Here is an 18,309-nt window from a genome sequence, read left to right as displayed (position 1 = left end):
CACTTTAATTACTCGTAAATCGCTTTAATTACTCGCGAATAACTTTAATTACTTAAAAAAGTAAAGGATTTAAGTTTATTTTAGTTTCAACTTAAGTTTAATTAATAAGGAGTAAAAAGTAATTAAGTTATTCATCAGAAACCCCTGACAATTACTTTTAAGCAATTGCTAGAGTAATTGAAAGTAATTAAATGTAGTTCAAGTAGAGATTCTCTGTTATGTGAACTCACCCAGCTTGCTGGCCAGCTTCTGCTCGTCGCGCATCGAGTGGCTGGAGGATGCCTGCGAGATACCGCTGGATTCGGTGCTGTGCATCAGCAGATTATTGATCTCCGCCTGATTGGCGCGCAGTCGCCTGCGCAGCTTGGGCATGTCGAAGGGCAGATCGCCCAGGTCAACGGAGGTGGCACTGCCCGAGGTGCAGGCGGCCTCCTGCTGCAGCGTCTTGCGGCGCCGCAGCTTGGGCATGTCGAAGGGCAAGTCGCGCAGCTCCTGCGGCAGCGCCGAGGAACCAGCTGCACCGCCACCGCCGCCAGCCGCTGTGGCTGCCGAGGAGATGCCCGCTGCCGCCGACGAGGACGTATCTGCGGCGCTGCCATTGCCCAGCTGCAGCTTGGGCAGCGTCAGGCGCTGCAGCGCCAGAGTCGTTGGTTTGCCATCCTCGCGCGAGTGCAAGGAGATGCCGCTGTCCGAGCCGAGCAGCTCGTCGGCCAGGTGCAGCAGCGCCTTGTTGGGTGCCGCAGCCGCCGCCGCTGCACGCTGGCTGCCACTGCGCTGCTGCTTCACCAGCAGCTGGACAGGCACGGACGAGCTGCCAGCAGCAGCAGCTGCAGCGGCCGCAGCCTCGGCCGAGGCCTCCTCCTGCTGCAGGCTGGCTGCGCCAGCAGCTGCCGTCGCCGGCTGCTGCGACTGCTCGGAGGCCGGCTCCTGCGAGGACTTGTCCGATATGGGGCTGAGTATGTGCAGCTTCGAGTGCAGCAGCACCGGAGCGCGCAGCGGATAGGCGACACTCGAGCTGGCGCTGGCGCTGGCGCTGGCACTGGCACTGGCGCTGGCGCTGTTGCTATTGCTGTTGCTGCTCTCGGAGCTGTGCGAGCTGAGCGAGCTGGAGTGCCGCGACTCGGAGCTGGAGGTGCTGCGGTTGCCCTCGCTGGTGCTGCTGCGCAGCGACTCCATGCTGCCGCCGCTCGAGGAGGTGGCGATGCTCTCGGTGGAGCTGTAGTTGTGCCTGGGCTTGGGCAAGTGCTGCTGCTGCTTGCCATGTTGCTGCTGCGCGTGCTGCTGCTGCTGCTGCTGCTGCTGCTGCTGATGATGATGGTGATGGGCGCTGCGGCGCAGCTCCAGCACGCGGCCCGACTCCAGCACAAAGCTGCGCGGCCGACGCGACGAAGCCGAGGTGGAGGCAACAGCCGAGTTCGAGTTCGAGTTTGTTGAGGGCGGATTCACGTAGGCGCTGTCGGTGAGACTGTTGTCGTTGCTGCTCGCGCACAGCTGCAACTGCTGCTGCTGCTGCTGCTGGTGCTGCTGGTGCTGGCGCAGCGATGCCTGCAAGGGCAACCGCAAGTCGCGCAGTCGCGGATGCGCCGGCTGCGTCGCTGGCAGATTCGGTGCGCTCTTTATGCTATTCATGTAGCGCTCGTGCTTGCCCGGAAACTTGATGGGCAGCGGCGCCGTCGACGGCGGCGAGGGCGTGTAGCCACGCGTGGGCAGCTGCTGCTGCTGCTGTTGTTGCTGCTGTTGCTGATGTTGCTGCTGTTGTTGCTGTTGCTGATTCTGATTCTGCTGATCTGCTGTTTGGCTTAGCTGCAGCTGGCTGAGCTCTGCCTGCACCTGCAGCACCACCTGACACTGTCCATCAGGCGACTCCTGCTGCTGTTGTTGCTGCTGTTGCTGCTGCTGCTGCTGCTGCTGTTGTTGCTGCTGCTGTTGTGGCTGCTGCTGCTGCAGCGCCTGATTTTTGCTATTCTTGGCGCGTTTGCATTCGAGACGGCTTTTGCTTAGCGACTTGGACGGCACGGATAGCTCGTTGCCATTGCTGTTGGTGCTGCTGTTGAGCTGTAGCAAGACCGAGTGATTGGTGATGCGATCCACCTCATCGAGATCATCGTCTGACTTGGCTATCTTGCAATCGAAGGCCGTCTCATAGATTTGACGGCGTCGACTGGCCATGTTGTCGGAATCGTATTCCTCACCTTCCTCCTCCTGCTCCTGCTCCTCTTCCTCCTGCTGCTGCTGCTGCTGCTCCTCCTCCTGCTGTTTAGCACCTGCTGCTTGCTGCTGCTGCTGCTGCTGCTGCTGCTCCTCTAGCTTAATTGGCGGCGCACATTCGACGCATTCGTGCACGCCATGCGGATGCACGTAGAATATGCTGCGTGGCCTAAAGTACTCCTCCAGCTCATCCAGCTGGTCCTCATCGCCGTGGCCCAGTCCAATCGTCTTGTTGGGCGTCGGTATGCAGGCTCCGCACACGGCTGCTGGGCCCAGCAGGCGGTGCGGCGGCATCGACTCGCACGCTAAATCTCCCACTCCCACGCCCACTACTCCACCCCCTCCAGTTGCTGGTGGACAGCACTTGAGCAGCTCCCCCTCGCCGGCGTCGCAATGTTGCAGCTGCAACTGCAACTCGCCGCTGCCAATGGGCAACTGTTGCCGCGGCTGGACGTTGCACGTCTTGCGCACCAGCGCCAAGGCGCGCGCGTGCCACTCGCGTCGCTTCAGGCACTCGCTGCAGTCGGACTCCTCCGAGGTGCTGGTGCTGGGCGTCTCACAGCGTATGATGCGTACGCCCTCCTCCGTGAAGCTGTAGCGCTTCGGCGTCGACTGCTCGGTCAGGCAGGTCGCCTCCTCGAGCTCGACTGGATCGTTGTCTAGTTCTGCGTCGTCTCCCTTCTGCTGCAGTTGCTCCTCCTGCTGCTGCTGCTGCTGTTGTTGCTGTTGCTGTTGCTGTTGCTGCTGAGACTGTGGGGCATCGAGGCTGCTGCTCTTGCGATAGCCGCCCAGTCGATGGGGCTGCGTGAGGGTCTGCTGCGGCGGCTCGCTGGCCGTGGACTGGCGGCACTTTTGCTTCGCCTCGCGGTCGCGCTCGAGCGTCGGCTTCCTTCCCTCCTCCTCCTTGTCGCGAGTCTTGAGCAAGTCCGAGTAGTAGTACGGCGACGGCTGTCGCTTGCTGTGCTCCGCCTGGGCGACCGTCAATTTGCGTGGACTGCGCTGCAGTTGAGCGGGCAACGGACGGACTAGATCATCCGATATGCTGTCCGGTGAATTGAGCAAATCTCCAGCTGCGGCTCCAGCTCCAGCTCCGGTTCCGGTTCCAGCTGCTGCTGCTGTTGGCGGTGCGGCACGCTCTACCTCCTCGTCTATGTCCGCCTCCTCGTCAGAGGACTTGGGTGCCGAGGAATCTGCAAAACATAAGTTTTGATTACGGTGGATCATGAAAGTTCCCTAACCTTATATGTAAAATAACAGTTAACACAGATGAAGGCTAGACCTTAGTTAAAGCTATCCCAGGCACAGATCATACGAGATTCTAGCCTAACTCTAACCCAGCTCCGATATAGCTTACACTTTATACAAACCTTCAGCAGGCCTAATGCAGCGCTAAACCTCTGACCCAACGCCAAAGCAATCCATATCTGAGTTAACCTAGCCTTACGTTGGGCTAGCCACAATCTTAATCAAATGATTCCATTATGACTCCAGCTAGTTTGGATCGAGCTCCTATCTAACCCATTTTCAATACTCGACTAGCCTTACACTCATGTCCTACCTAACCTAACCCTAACTCTAATCTTACTTCCATCACTGACTTACCTCCCATCCAACTTTATACTAATTGCTCTCTAGCCTAACTCACCCTAGCCCAGACCTTTGTACTTGGGCTAATTCTGACTTCTAACCTCACTTAGCTTCAACTCTTCAAACTCTTCGGGACTGACGTAAGTCTAAACAGTTCCACAATGCTCTAACTGGACTTCATTTGCATCAGCTCAAGCATCAAATATCAATTAATCCTTCAGCTCCATTCAACATTTTCGTAGACATTTCCAACTTTCTTAACGTCTTTAGATGCAGGCATCTTAAAGTCAGGCAAGTCAGCTGAGGCAGTCCGCTTTGTTGTAGTCTCTTGTTAAGTGCCAACAGAGACAATGTCCAAACTGTCAGGAACAATTTAGCTGCTTGTCAGAGTTGAGATTTTTGTTTATAATTACGAGAAATTAGAGGCAAGTGCAGCCAGCCCGCAATCCATTCGCTGTTGTAACTATCCTCGCCCAGTTAATTGAGTCGCCAGGCAAATGAGAATGAGCCACAAAGGGCAGTCAGTGAGTGGATCCCTTTGCACTCCGCCCCTCAACCTTTGCGCATTTTTGGCGCGTCTCTCTGTCGCAGTCTATTAGGCGCTTGGCTGCTCGGCAATGCGTTACTTGCTCCATACCTTACTCTCTCTCCCCTCCCTCTCTCTCTCTCTCTCCCTCTCTCTCTCTCTCTCTGTGACTCTCTCTCTAGGTCTTTCACTCCTGCTCCTTGCGTCGCAGTCGAATGGCTGCCAGTTGCCATTTAACGCCTGGCTGATCTCAGCAGCCGCAGCCGCAACCGCAGCTCGCGCTGTCTGCCAAATGCATCTAATTGCCACGCCCACAAAGCCACGCCTCTGACTGTGTACAAATACAGCTGATGTAGCTATAGCTATCATTCTAACAAACTAGCTGTCGACTGTTAAGTTTTTCGCATTTTTCACTGCCGCCCAAAAGTATGCAACGCTTTTAATTATCGCTTGCGTCGCTAGCAACATTTTACTGAGTGCTGCCATTTGCAACAAAATGTTGCAGATTCACTCTAATATATAAGCTGATGCATATAATAACAATCAATGGGCTGTAAAACTCTTGCATAATAATATATCTAGCTTTATAAAGTCATTTATAGCTTGATAATAATATGAAACGTGAACTATGCTGCTAACAGTTGTTGCTGCTCGCTGAAATGTTGCTAAGGTCTTTCTGCTGCTAGCTGATGTTGCTGATCTTGGTTATGTTGCTGCTAGCTAATGTAGCTCTTAACAGCAAATGTTGCTAGCTCTGTCTGTTACTAGCTGATGTTACTGAGCTTGGTCTCATGTAGCCAATGTTGCTAGCTGTGTCTGTTGCTAGCTAATGGTACTGATATTGGACTCATGTAGCCAATGTTGCTAGCTCTTGCTGCCAGCGAATTTTGCTAGCTGTGTTGCTCACTCTTGTTGTTGGCTGTTGCTAGCTGAAATGCTGCTAGCAATTGTTGCTAATGTGTGAAAGTATTGCTAGCTAATGCTACCGATCTTCATCTACAACTGCTGCTAGTGAATGCCAGCTTGTGGATCTTCTTCTAGCAATTGTTGCTAGCTGTTTCTCTGCTGCTCTTGTGCTTGTTGCTGCCAGCTGAAAATATGCTATCTATAATTTCTGCTAGCTAAATGTTGCTGATTACTATATTAGCTGTTATTGCTGCTTGCTGCTGCTGCTGCCATTGTTTACATTGCTGCTCACCTGAATTGTAGTGGCTGTTGCGTTTGTCCTTCTTGTGATTGCCGTTGTTGTTGTTGTACGTGGAATGGCGATGCAGCAACTGCTGCTGTTGTTGCTGCTGCTGCTGCTGCTGCAACTGCTGCTGATGTCCGCGCGGTGTTGGCAACGTTTGCAGCTGCTGCTGCTGCTGATGCTGGCGCTGCTTGTGCAACGGCGCCGAGCGACGCTTGGCCTTCTTGTGATAGACCTTCTTGTGCTGGCCGTGGTGGCGCGTGTCCTTCGGATCGGAGTAGCCCTCGATCAGTTTGACAGAGGCTTGCTTGATGTTGCTGTTGGGCAGCGGCGGATGTTGCAGAGTGCCGCGTTGCTGTTGCTGCGGTGCTGCTGGCAATGTATTGTTGTTGTGCGCATGCAATTGCTGCTGTTGCTGTTGCTGTTGCTGCTGTTGCTGGCAAGTGTTGTTACTGCCGCTGTTGTTGTTATTGTTGCTGCTGCTGCCGCCCAAAATAGTTGCCGCTGCAGTTGTCGCCTGACTGGGCAGCGTTGCCAAGGAGGCAAGCGGCGGCGGCGGTGGCACAGCTGCTGCTGCTGCTGCTGCTGCTGCTGCTGCTGCAGTCGATTGCTGTTGCTGGTGTTGCTGTTGCTGTTGCTGTAGCTGTTGTTGCGACGCTTGTTGGGCTTCGTTAAATGGCAGCTGTAAAAGGCAAATGCAAAAAGCGAATGAGTTAACATTTTGTGCCTTTTTCTTGCTTCGTGTTCGTTTTTGCTGTTGCTGTTGTTGTAGTTGTTGCTGTTGCTTTTGCTTTTGTGGTTGCGACTAATTTGATTTGCGTTTCAATTCCAATTTGTTGGCGTTTAATTAAAATTTGTGCATGCGTCATGTGGTAACCGCCCACTGGGCGTGGCCTGTGGTCGAAATGTGCGTGTTGAGCTCTCAGCCCATTGAGCGCTTCAAGGGTTTCCTTTATCGCCTGCCGGCAACACAAAAACAAAGAAATGCAGCAATCAAGCTGAACACAAAAAAAACTCTTACACCTGCCACATGTTTCCACCTGAGGGTCAACAACAATCAAAGTCGAACTAGTAACTCACATGAACTGTATAGCTAGTTCACAATTGAGCTTCTTAATCAAATAGAAATTTGAGCCATCATCAAAGTTGTCTAGCTGCATTGGAACTAGTTCTTGACTGAGGGAGCTTCGGCAATTTGTGAATGTTATCATCGAATATCATCGAATATTATCGAATGTATCGAATATTCAAAGAGCACTTTTCTAGCGAAAGTTTTCGATTAGGATTCAAGACTCTATTGAATGCTTGCTGTTTCCCTGTTTTTGTCTCTATCTCTGCTTCTTTCCATTTTCTCTCAATATATATCTCTCTCTCGTCCTCTTTGCCTATTCTCTTTCTCTCAGTCTCTCCATCTGCCTCTCGCATTCTTTTTAGTCTCTCCATCTCTCTCATTTTCTCTCAATCTCACCATCTATCTCTATGTCTCTCTCTCTCTTTCTCTCTCTCTCTCTCTGTGATTTAATGTCTCTGGGTCATACTATCTAGTTCTCTTTCATTGTATACATACATATATCTCTCCATCGTTCTATCCAGCGGAATGCTGACAGATGGAATATCTTTCCTTCTTGTTCTTTTCATAATCCCTATCAAATTCTTTTCATAATTCCTATCAAATTCTTCATTTATCTCTCTCTCTCTCTCTCTCTCTCGGTCTCTCTCTCTCTCTCTCGCTAACTCTGACTCTCACTCTCTGCCTCTGTCTCTCTCTCTCTCTCGCTAGCTCTCACTGTCACTCTCTGTCGCTGTCTCTCTCTCTCTCTCTCTCTCTCTCTCTCTCTCTCTCTCTCACGCACTCTCTGTCTATATCTCTCATACACTCTCTCTGTCTCTCTCTATCTGTCTCTACTTATTTGTCTTTCTCTCATTCTTTCTCATTATGCTTTATTATATTCCTGCCACTCTATATCTATCCAACTCTCTGTCTCTCTCACATTGTTCAGCTGCTGTCATGCAGAAATCTTGTTCAATCCATTGCTTCCTCATTCACAGTTGTTCAGTTCAGTTGAGTTCCGTTCATGTTCCGTACAAGTTCAGTTCAGTTCAGTTCAGTGCAGTTCAGCATGGTTCAGCTGCTGTTCATCTTTCATTTATGAGAGGAGACAATTTCCGACAGACGATGACAAATAGCTGAACATTACAAAAGTGCAACAGCAGGTCGCACAAACAACACCAGCAAATGACATTAACGTGTCCCTAATGTGCGCACATTATAAACAGTACACACAGAGAGAGAGAGGGAGAGAGAGAGAAGGCGAGAGTGAGTCGTAAATATGCGCATTATTGTTAAACATAAATTTCCGCTGCAAGCAGAGCTGGGGCAGAGGGAGCTGGGAGCTGGGCCATGTTGCATGTTGCGGAAATTGATGCCAAGACTGGCAGCTGGGGTCGACTGTGGGTGGCCGTATGAGTGTGGGGGGGGGGGGGGGGTTGGTCTTTGGGTGTCGGCTTACACTAAGCACTGGACTCTATTGTTGCTGGACTTTGAAATTGAAAGGAATTTTTAATTGAAACTCATAAATTAAGCCTCAACTGCGCCAGCTCATCGAATGGATGTGAGTGCCACACATACACACACACACACACACACACACACACACACACCTCTCTATATACATATATACCTATATATGTATATGTTTTTATATCCCCCTGCTCAAGCGCCGCCTCTGCTGTGGCTAGTAGCAACGGCTTTGTTTGAGCTCACGTTGCCCGGACAGCTGCTGCGGCTGCTGCTGCTGTTGCTGCTGCTGTTGCTGCTGTTGCTGCTGTTGCTGCTGATAACTCAACTCAATTCAAATCTCATAAATGCAAGACAATACAAAATTTAAATGCAAAACACACACACACACACGCCAATACACAGTCAATACCCAGTCAATAGATGGCATATTGGTTTTGGGGTTGATCTTGAACTGTAAGCGCTTTTCAATTAGAGATGCGCGCGTGAGCCGAACGCAACTATCGCATGCGCCATATATGTCAACTATAATACAGTCGGGTCTCGATAATTTGTACCCTTATAAATTAAAAATCGCGATAAGCCGAAAAAATCTATCCCCTTGAAAAAATCGTTCTCGATAATTATCGATAATGTGAATTTCTTTTTAAATCGAAAAATTCTGATCCCCTTGCCGTTTCGAATTATCGGGACTTGACGATTGATGACTTCTTAAAAAAACATGCTGTGGACAAAATAAGAATTGAAAAAATAAGAATGAAGAAAACACACATATATCGATATAAGATTCATAGTTTGAAATATCGATTAAAGATTCACAAGTCTTTATATTTAGCTCTCCCTCTTCCTTTTACCCTATCTTTCTCTCTCTCTCTCTACCTCTACCTCTACCTCTACCTCTACCTCTACCTCTCTCTCACACTCTCTCGTTCTACTCTAACTTCCTCTCTAAGCTTCCATATTAATCGTTTTTTTTACTAACATCGTGTTTTGTTCCACTCCATATTAAATCTTGCTCACTTGTTATGCACACACACACACACACGCACACATGTGTACATATATATACATTCACACATGAGCACACACACTCTCGTTGCTCTTTAAATATTTGCCCTTGATTATTGGCAAACGTGAATTTTCATACACGACTTCGATTGGCTCCCGCCCACCAAATGTTGCTAACAATCAGTGCGGGGCGTGGCAAGGGTGAGAGGCATTTAGCTGGCAGGCTAGACAAACTACAATCAAAATGGTTAGATGAATGTGTGTGTGTGTGAGTGTGTGTGTGTCTCTTTGTTTATGTGCAGCTTCTTCTTCTTCTGCTGCTTCTGCTTCTGCTTCGTTGTTGTTGTTGTTGTTGTTGGTGCAGGAAACGTGATTTTTATGCGGCAACATTAATGAAAACGTTGCCAGATGATGTTGCGGCTGATGAAAATGCTTTTGCTGATACTCATCATGATGATGATGATGATAATGATAACGATGATGATGATGATGATGATGATTTGAAAGCAGACGTAACTTAAGAGCTGTTTCGCCATTTTCTAAACACACATGAACGAATTCTGTTCAACTTGATGCTTAGCTAACAAGCATAGCTGTCTCTTTTACACCCACCCACCCACACCCCCTCTCTCGCACTCCCCCTCTCTCTCACCCTAATGCTTTTGAGCAGTGTTTGCATACGCTAACCAGGCAAGCGAGCAACCAACAGGTATTCACAATCTGGAAAACTCAGCTGGAAAAACTTAAAGCTAAAAAAATTGCGCAGCTAGAGCAAAATTGTTTATAGAGTACAGAATTTCGGATACTGTTATGTGATATGATATTACCATAGTGAAACTAGAGACTATGAATAGGAGGTTCGGTATGCCGCTTTAAATATATTTGAAATAAGTTTCAGCAATGCTTTAATCTTTGATGTGGAGTTAAGCTTATTGTATATATATCTTTATCCGTCTAGAATTGACGATAAAAGCGACTTATGTGGAAGTTATATTCTGGAATAGCGCAACATTTCAATGCCTTTGTCAATGCCTTTGTCAGCTGTTCTCTAAGCCTCAGATTCAATTTGCGACGAGGCAATGCTACTTATTGGAGGTCTGACTTTTCATTGCTACCTGCTTCAGTTCTCACCAAAAGCGAGCTGGATGTAGGCCTAAGATCAAGTAGAGTTTCCTCCCTCTCAAGCTCAAGCTTGATCTGTCTCAAGTTATAGCTAAGTCGGAGTCTTTTTAAGATTTCTAAAATATATCCGCACTATCAAGAGATCAAATGGTAAGAGTAAGTTATCGATATTATTCACATTTGGTCTCTCTTCTCTCTCCCTTTGCTTTCCTCTGCTTGCTTAGCTTGAAAATAATCTTGTCGTAGAGCATTTCTACTTCGCCTTTTGGCTTTAACATTCCCTTCCCTGCTCCCCCCTCCCCATCTCTCTCATTTGTTTGTTGTTTCTAGTTTCCAAGCTAGACAATGCGGCGTATGAGTAATATGTGAGCTGTGACAGCAAGCAACAAGCAACCAGGGCGCCCGCAGCCAAGTTATTGAAATCAACAAAAAGGCCACAGCAGCAGCAGCTACACACACATACACACACACACACACACACACACACACACAGGTGGCTTTTGTTGTGCTGTTGTTGATTTTTTTTCGCAGAGTTATCGCTGATATTGCTCCATGGAGAGTAATACAGGCTAAAGCTGGCAACGGCTCTGCCCAAGTGCACTTCACAATGCAGCCCAGACAGAGGCGCAGGCGACGCTGTATAGACGGGGGCGACTGGCTAAAGGAAAGGGGCGGGGCGGTGTGGGCGTTTGCTTCGACGTTTTTCATATCGCAAAAATGTCGCGCGCGTTTGCCATTAAAACGTGTGCCAAAAACAACAACAACAACAACAACATGGCCAGCATTTATATGGCACAAACACACACATACATACACCCTAACACACGCACACACACATACAGCCTGCAGCTTTTTATATGTGAGCAGAACACGCGTCGCGGCTGTTTACGCAAAACAAAAGTCATAAGATAAACAAGTAAGAAGGCTCCAGTCGAGACTGCTCGACTAGGAGATACCCTGAACCCTCCAAACTGATATTCTAATCATTCTGGACTTCTTTTATGCACACATACATACACATGCACGTATAAGCACGCGCTTTGCAAACTGCGCAGCTAGCAGCGGCTGCGCTTGGGCTGCACTGCAGTGTGGGCAATATAACGAGAATTTATTTGTTGAATAATTTCTTTTGCAGACATACGATCTTAATGAAACTTTTAGAGCGTAATCATATGGCTTAAATGTGTGTACATTTCAAAGCACAAGTCTCTAGTACTTGAAATGCGTTTTTTACAAATTGGGGGCGAAGGGGGCGTGGTATCCAAAATCTGTAAATTACAAAATCTTTGTATCCATTAACTTTATATACAACGCAAATTTGAAGTCTCCAGGTCTAAAAGTGTTCAAAATAAGCTGAAAAAACATTGTCGATTTTTCGATTATTCTCGATAAAAAAGTTATCGGATGAGTTATCGAAAAAATAAAGCAAACTTGTACTGCCTATGGTATACACGAGTATGCTTGCCAAATTTCAGCTCTCTAGCTCTTATATCTTCTGAGATCCTTTTGCTCATACGGACGGACGGACGGACGGACGGACGGACGGACGGACGGACGGACAGACGGACAGGGCTATATCGACTCAGCTCGTCGTCCTGATCAAGAATATATATACTTTATGGGGTCTGCGATGATTCCTTCTGCCTGTTACATACTTTTCACAAAACCATTATACCCTGATTTCCCATTTTCAATGGGTTCAGGGTATAAAAATTACATTAATAACTGTAAAGCAGTGGGAATGAGAGAGGGCGAGAGGAAGAGAGAGAGCGAGAGAGAAAGAGGGAGGCGTACGCCCAAATGGACATGGCATACATGGAACACAGTTGAAGAGGCGCTAAACGTTAACGCTTTGGGCCATTGGCTCGGCTCAAAGCGAATGTGAAAAGGGGAGCAGAGCACTTAGCGGGGGGGGGCACTCAACTAAGGGGGGAAATCGGCTTAGTGCCGATAGCGCTGTGTGTAGAGCAACGCCAAATGTGAACAGCCAGTAAAACGTTTACGAATGGCTCGCAATTGAGAGATAAATACGTGGATGAGTGAGGCAGCAGAGGGAGGAGAGAAGAAAAGAAAGAGAGAGAGAGATATGGAAATATAGGACGAGTAGAAAGCAGAGAGAAGGGAAAAACGGAAGAACCAGAAAAAAGAAGAAATCTGAAAGTAGAGAAGAAAGAGCATACACAAATACAGATATAGGAGCTCAGAGAGAGGGAGAACCTAATTGAGTAAAGAAGAAAGAAGGAGAAAGGGCTACATACATAGGGAGAGAACGACATAGCAATAGAGAGGGATCGACAGCATGGGATACAGACATAAAGATCGAGGGAAGTAGAATGGAAGACAGCGAAAGAGAGTGAGCAAGAGAGAACAAGTAAAACACCTCGGGTCACTCTTTCCTTTGTCGTTGCCGAATAGAAGGTAGAGAGACAAATACGATCAAGAGAAAATGGAAGGAAGAGGTAAAAATATTTAGGTTTATAACGAGACAGACTTAGAGAGCAAAATACAAAGATTGATAAGCAAATCGCAGAATTAGCTTCAAGAAGATGAATCCCACAAAGAGGCAGCCAGGTAAACGTTTACGAATGGCAAGCTGAAACAGAAAACTGCCCAAACCTCGTCAGCTAATTGGCCGTTTAGCATGTTGAATTTGGCCAACAATGTTGGCAACTTAATATTCAATCACGCTCATTCGCTATTCAGAGTGAATATTTGTGAATACGAAAACGAATCGAATGTGAATATTTTGCCAATTGGCCGGCTCTGTGCGAGGCAGCCACAGCACAATCTGCAAGCCAATGAAAACATTTGCTGCGCAATTTCGGCCACATTTACAACGATAACACACACACACACACTCGGGCACACACACACTCATTTGGGGGCTTGCGGCTAAACAAATTTCAATAAAAAGAAATTCAAGTGGCAAAGCAACATTTTTTATGCGCTGCCATGGCGACGCAGCAGCCGCTTTCACTCTCGCTTTCACTTTACGACCAATATGCAAAAGGACAATAACAACAACAGCCGCAGCAACAGCAACACACAGGATAACAACGAGGCACAACAGAACACACAATACGAGCACAAATATTTCGCATGCGGCCATAAAAACCGAAATTCCAAACTCCAGCCCCGACAAAAAGTGAGAGACCAAATGTGCATAGAGATTACTATAATCGGCAGACACTGACTGCACAATACTCGCTCATTTGTCGAGTCAGTAATGTCGTCTTCGAATATGATTCAGATGCAGGAATGAAGCGAATGAGCCTATGTAATGACAATATGCTTCTCAGCTCTGGCTTGCGAGCGAGAGAGAGAGAGAGAGATAGAGTGAGATAGAGAGATAGAGAGAGAGAGAGTGAGTGTGAGAGAGAGAGACAGAGTGAGTGTGAGAGAGAGAGACAGAGTGAGTGTGAGAGAGAGAGACAGAGTGAGTGTGAGAGAGAGAGATAGAGGGAAAGATGGAGAGAGAGAGAGAGAGAGAGAGAGAGAGAGAGAGAGGGAGAGAGAGAGAGAGAGGGAGAGATGGAGAGATAGAGAGAGAGAGAGAGAAAGAGAGAGTGAGAGAGAGAAAGAAAGAGATATATAGGGAGAGATGCAGAGATAGAGAGAGAGGGCGAAAGAGAGAGAGAGAGGAAGAGAGAGGGTGAGAGAGAGAGGAAGTTCCGGCGTAGACACCTATATACATATACATATATAGATATATACATATACATATATTATAGATAGATATAATTCTAGACTGTAGACTCTTTATACAGTTGTTTTCTCTTGCATAGGGACTGACTGATTGATTCCTTATACAGTATAATCCGGCTATACACTCAAGGGACCGTCGTTGTACCCGGAAGGCGCTATAACCGTATAAGTTTGCTCATAAAACTTTGTCTGGGGACCAGAACTTTCGTCGTTATAACCTATAAACGCTATAAGCGGAGTCGTTATAGCCGGATTCTACTGTATATACATACAATATAAATACCATATACGACAATACTTGTATATTTATTGTACATTTCCAATATTCAATCGCTTTCTATCTATACTCAGGCAAACCAATATGCTCGCTCTGTTCAGTTGACTGAGCGGGTATCTAAAAAAGAGCGCCGTAACGTAATTTTTTTGCGGACTCTCGAGATAACGGGCCGAGATTTTTGGCAGGCGGGGTTACGTGGCGCATGTGGGGCAGAGACAGAGCCGAGGGGCAGAGGCAGAGGCAGTGGCAGAGGCAGCGTAACATTTGATTTGTGGCAACATTTGCTGCAGGCTTCTCGCACACGTCCTGTGCCCGCTGGCTGAGCTCTTCTCTCTCACTCCCTCTCTCAGTCAGTCTGTCTCTCTCTCCCTCTCTCTCTCTCGCTTCCTTCATACATACATTTTCATAATACTTAGTATCTCAGGCCTTTTCAGCTCGCTTTTTATGGCTGACCACCCGCTGGGCAGCAACAGCAGGAGCAGGAGGAGCCGCAGGGGGATCAGCAGAAGCTGAGGGTTGGCTATTTGCTGTATTTTTTCCAGCTATTTCGCAATATTTAGCCAATAGAGTTGGTGCATTGTTTGAGCGACGCTTTGTTCGCTCCGGTTAAATAATCAAAAGGCTCGCCAATCTGAGGGAGGGAGAAGTCATTCGAGTACGTCGAACATTGCCAGCAATGAGAAAAATGCTTTTCATGCTTTTCATTAGCGCATTGCCGATGCGCTCGACGTCCTCATTGATGTCGTCCGTCGTCCGTCGTCCGTCGTCCTCGTCGTCGGTGCGTGCAGTTTATCAATTAGCTGCCCAAGGGCAGTTAATTGCTTTTTACCAATGCCAGCCCACACTGAAACCCCTCCCCCCTCCCTGCTACAACTTCAACTCCATCTCCAGCTGCAGCCCCCACTTCAAAGTTTGTCAAAGATTTCATTCATTCCAGTGAAGGCTTTAATGCTCCAGGCGCTGCCTACATTAAATTTCATTTGCTCTAAAACACATTTCAATTTCCATGTGTTCACTCATTAGTTCAGCTCATAACAGAAGTAAATAGTTCATAAGCCAACTAGTTCAATTATAGCCCAAACTCTAGATATCTAGATTAAAATACATATTTTGAAATTTCTTAAAATAAATCCATAAAGTAAGCTTGAATAATATGGATATGTCGGAACTAGTTCATTGTTGAGTCAGACTTACAAATTCAGTTTGTGGACTCGGCGCTATCCAATGCTCCGGATTCGTTGGTATTGCCTCGGCCAGGCAGGGATCGAAACTGGACGGTCGTTTCTTAACAAAGTCTACAGGCAGGCTGTAATCATCACAGATGGCAATCTGCAAAAGAGAGAGAGAGAGAAAGGTTAGAAAAGGCGAGGTACGGAGTGAGAGGCTTCACGCAATTTGTATGCTAAAAATAACAATTTCAAGTTGAGCTAAAGAACGCGACGCACATACGCCAAGTGCTGCCAGCTGTGCTTACACAGAACAAAAGAGAGAACGAGAGAGAGAGAAAGGGAGAGAGAGATGGGGGAACACGCTGCGTCATCAAAAGTGTTGAAGCACAATGGCTAAATTACAGTTACAATTAAAAATGGCGACGCCGCTGGAAATCTGTTTGTCAAGTGCACAGTCGACCAGGTGGGCGGGCCCTTAGATTGAGCGACAGTGGGCGTGGCAGTGCACAGTATGGAAATCTGCAAAGCAACAACAATTATGGCTGAAGTGTATGGAAAAGTGCATGGAGAGCAAGGGGAGGCGATTAAAATAATGAGGAAGAAAGAAATCGGAATACCAATTCTCTAACTGTATCTGTATCTGTATCTGTATCTGTATCTGTATCTGTATCTGTATCTGTATCTGTATCTGTATCTGTATCTGTATCTGTATCTGTATCTGTATCTGTATCTGTATCTGTATCTGTATCTGTATCTGTATCTGTATCTGTATCTGTATCTGTATCTGTATCTGTATCTGTATCTGTATCTGTATCTGTATCTGTATCTGTATCTGTATCTGTATCTGTATCTGTATCTGTATCTGTGTCTGTATCTGGGAACACGATTTTCTTATAGATACCTCAAAGTACAATTGCAGGCGATAAAGTTGACGACAATTGTGACAGTACCATTCCAAGCCGGAGCCGGAACTGGAACCGGATCCGGCATTGGGACCCACACCTGAGCCAGAGCCCAGGCCCAGTCCCAGGCCCAAGCCGAAGCCGAAACCGAAGCTGGGAAAGTTTGTGTCAAAGTTGTTTGAGCTGCTGCGTCGTAACTCACGCGCCAGCTCCCGTGGGACGGCGGCGCAGGTGGCGTGATAGGGCCAGGCACAGGGACCGGCGCACACGACGTAGTCCTCCTCGCCGGCAGTAAAATCAATCCAGCAGCGACGACAGAACATGGCTGCTAATAATTTTATCTGGCAGACAGACAAACACTTAAGAAAATTACAAAAAACGATGCGAACGAACGCCTTGCGAAAGGAGTAAAGGCGACGGCAGCTCAGCTCTGCTCAGCTCGGCTCAGGTGTTGACAGGTGCACGGGCGGCGAGGCACTGAGCTAAGAACTTTAAATAGAATCCAAATGCAGCTATGGATAAAACTTTTCCCAGCCAAGAAAATGAATGTGAAGGCTGCTGCTGCAGCTGCTTTGCCTTCAGCTTTATCTTCTGCTTCTGCATCTGCTTTTGCTCTTGCTTCTGCTAGAGTTCTCGCTGTGGCCTTTGGGGCATTGCTTTGAAATTGAAAGGCCAATCATAGTGAATGAAGGCAGTTGGTTAGTGTGCATAATATGCCACATTCACCTATCCTCCCACACCCCCTCTCCTAATCTCTGCTCGCCCCATGAAGTATGCAAGAGATTCGAGGCAAGTGCAGCATGCACTTAACGAGCAAGAGGTTTACCTGGACTCAGGCGGACATTATGCTCGCTTAAGTGAGGCAAGACTTTGGGCGTGAAGCGAACAAGAAAGTGGAAAGTTAGAATTGACAGATATATTGACATATAAAGAGAGTGAGAGACACGGAGACAGAGTGAGAGATCAGTAGAAGATTAAAGAGATCGAATGTAAATGAGTCAAAGTAAGATATTGATACAACGAAAGAGTAAAACAGACTGACAGATAGAGGGGGAAAGAGATAGGGAGAGAGAGAGAGTGAGAGAGTGAGAGAGAGAGATAAAGAGGGAAATAGAGGGAGATAGAGAGAGACAAAAAGAAAGAGAGAGAGAGAGATATACAATGTGAATGAAAGAGAGACAGAGAGAAAGAGAGAGATAGAGAGAAGTACAGTAAGAATGAGAGAGATTCGATAGATAAAGAGAAAGAAAGAGACGAAGAATACGCGATAGAGACGAAAAAATATAAAGAATCAAATATGGAGAAAGATACAAAGGCAGAGAAAGAGGAACAGAGATGCAAAGAATGAGAGTGAGAAAGACAACGAGATTTAAAAATTAAGCTTAAACTGATAGAGAAGCATATAAATTAGATAAGATCTACTGAAAGAGACTCAAAGAGTAACTCTCTGAGAGAGGGAGAGAGAGAGAGAGAAGTAGTTTCCAAGGAAGTCTTCGATTTGCTTAAAACAAAGTCAGATCAGTGATTGCAAACCCAAACCACTCCACACCACAAGATGGCTCGCTTAGCAGCTCCGTCACAGCCCAATTACAGGGTATGTGGTAAGTCAGTGCAATGGCCCAGCGGCTTGAGTGGCCGATGAGTCATCGTTGAGTCGTCGGGGCAGCTGCCTCATTGGCCTGGCCCAAGCAGCTGCTCTGATTGCCAAGTTAGTTGGCTTTGATGTGAGCCCATAAAAAATGCATAACCAAAGCGAACAAGCAGAGGCAGAGCCAAAAGCAGAAGCAGAGACAGAGGCAGGGGCAGGGGCAGGGGCAGGGGCAGAGGCAGTGGTAAGCAGCCAGCCGTTGGCTGCTGGCACGTGGCCACAATACAACGTGTGCACCTGCAACGAGCAGCGCCTACACCTGCCGCCCCCGCTCGACTCGTCGCCGTCGCCGTCGTCGTCGTCGTTGGCGTCTGCTGCTTCGAGTAAATATCATAAATTTTAAAGGCGGCGTTAATGCGGCTCGTTTCAGTTTCAGTTTCGGTTTCAGTTTCGTAACGTTGCACGCTGCAAGCACAGCCTTGGTGGCACAGCCAAAGCCACAGCTACAGC

At 47.5% G+C, this 18,309-nt stretch overlaps 1 protein-coding gene across 6 annotated transcripts in view; it reads right to left on the bottom strand.

Moving 5' to 3' along the window:
• The window catches only part of hwt (SH2 domain-containing adapter heavyweight), a 78,538-nt gene that overhangs the window by 3,926 nt on the left and 56,303 nt on the right, over positions 1 to 18,309 (bottom strand). For 5 of the 6 annotated variants that reach the window (XM_089475312.1, XM_089475310.1, XM_089475314.1 and 2 more), the window contains exons 5-7: positions 15,335 to 15,469; positions 5,520 to 6,192; positions 231 to 3,398 (exon numbers count right to left, since the gene is read on the bottom strand). In XM_089475312.1, the coding sequence (XP_089331438.1) occupies positions 231 to 3,398; positions 5,520 to 6,192; positions 15,335 to 15,469 (3,976 nt within the window). Of the gene's footprint in view, positions 1 to 230; positions 3,399 to 5,519; positions 6,193 to 15,334; positions 15,470 to 16,210; positions 16,685 to 18,309 lie in introns of those variants that run through there. The other variant, XM_089475315.1, reaches the window with a different exon arrangement.

This window comes from Drosophila arizonae, chromosome X, assembly GCF_054131065.1.
Source record: "Drosophila arizonae isolate 15081-1271.41 chromosome X, UAZ_ARI_1.0, whole genome shotgun sequence".
In the NCBI taxonomy this organism is placed as follows: domain Eukaryota; kingdom Metazoa; phylum Arthropoda; class Insecta; order Diptera; family Drosophilidae; genus Drosophila; species Drosophila arizonae.
The sequence above is the reverse complement of the archived record's forward strand: the minus strand, read 5'-3'. Positions and strand labels throughout refer to the sequence as shown.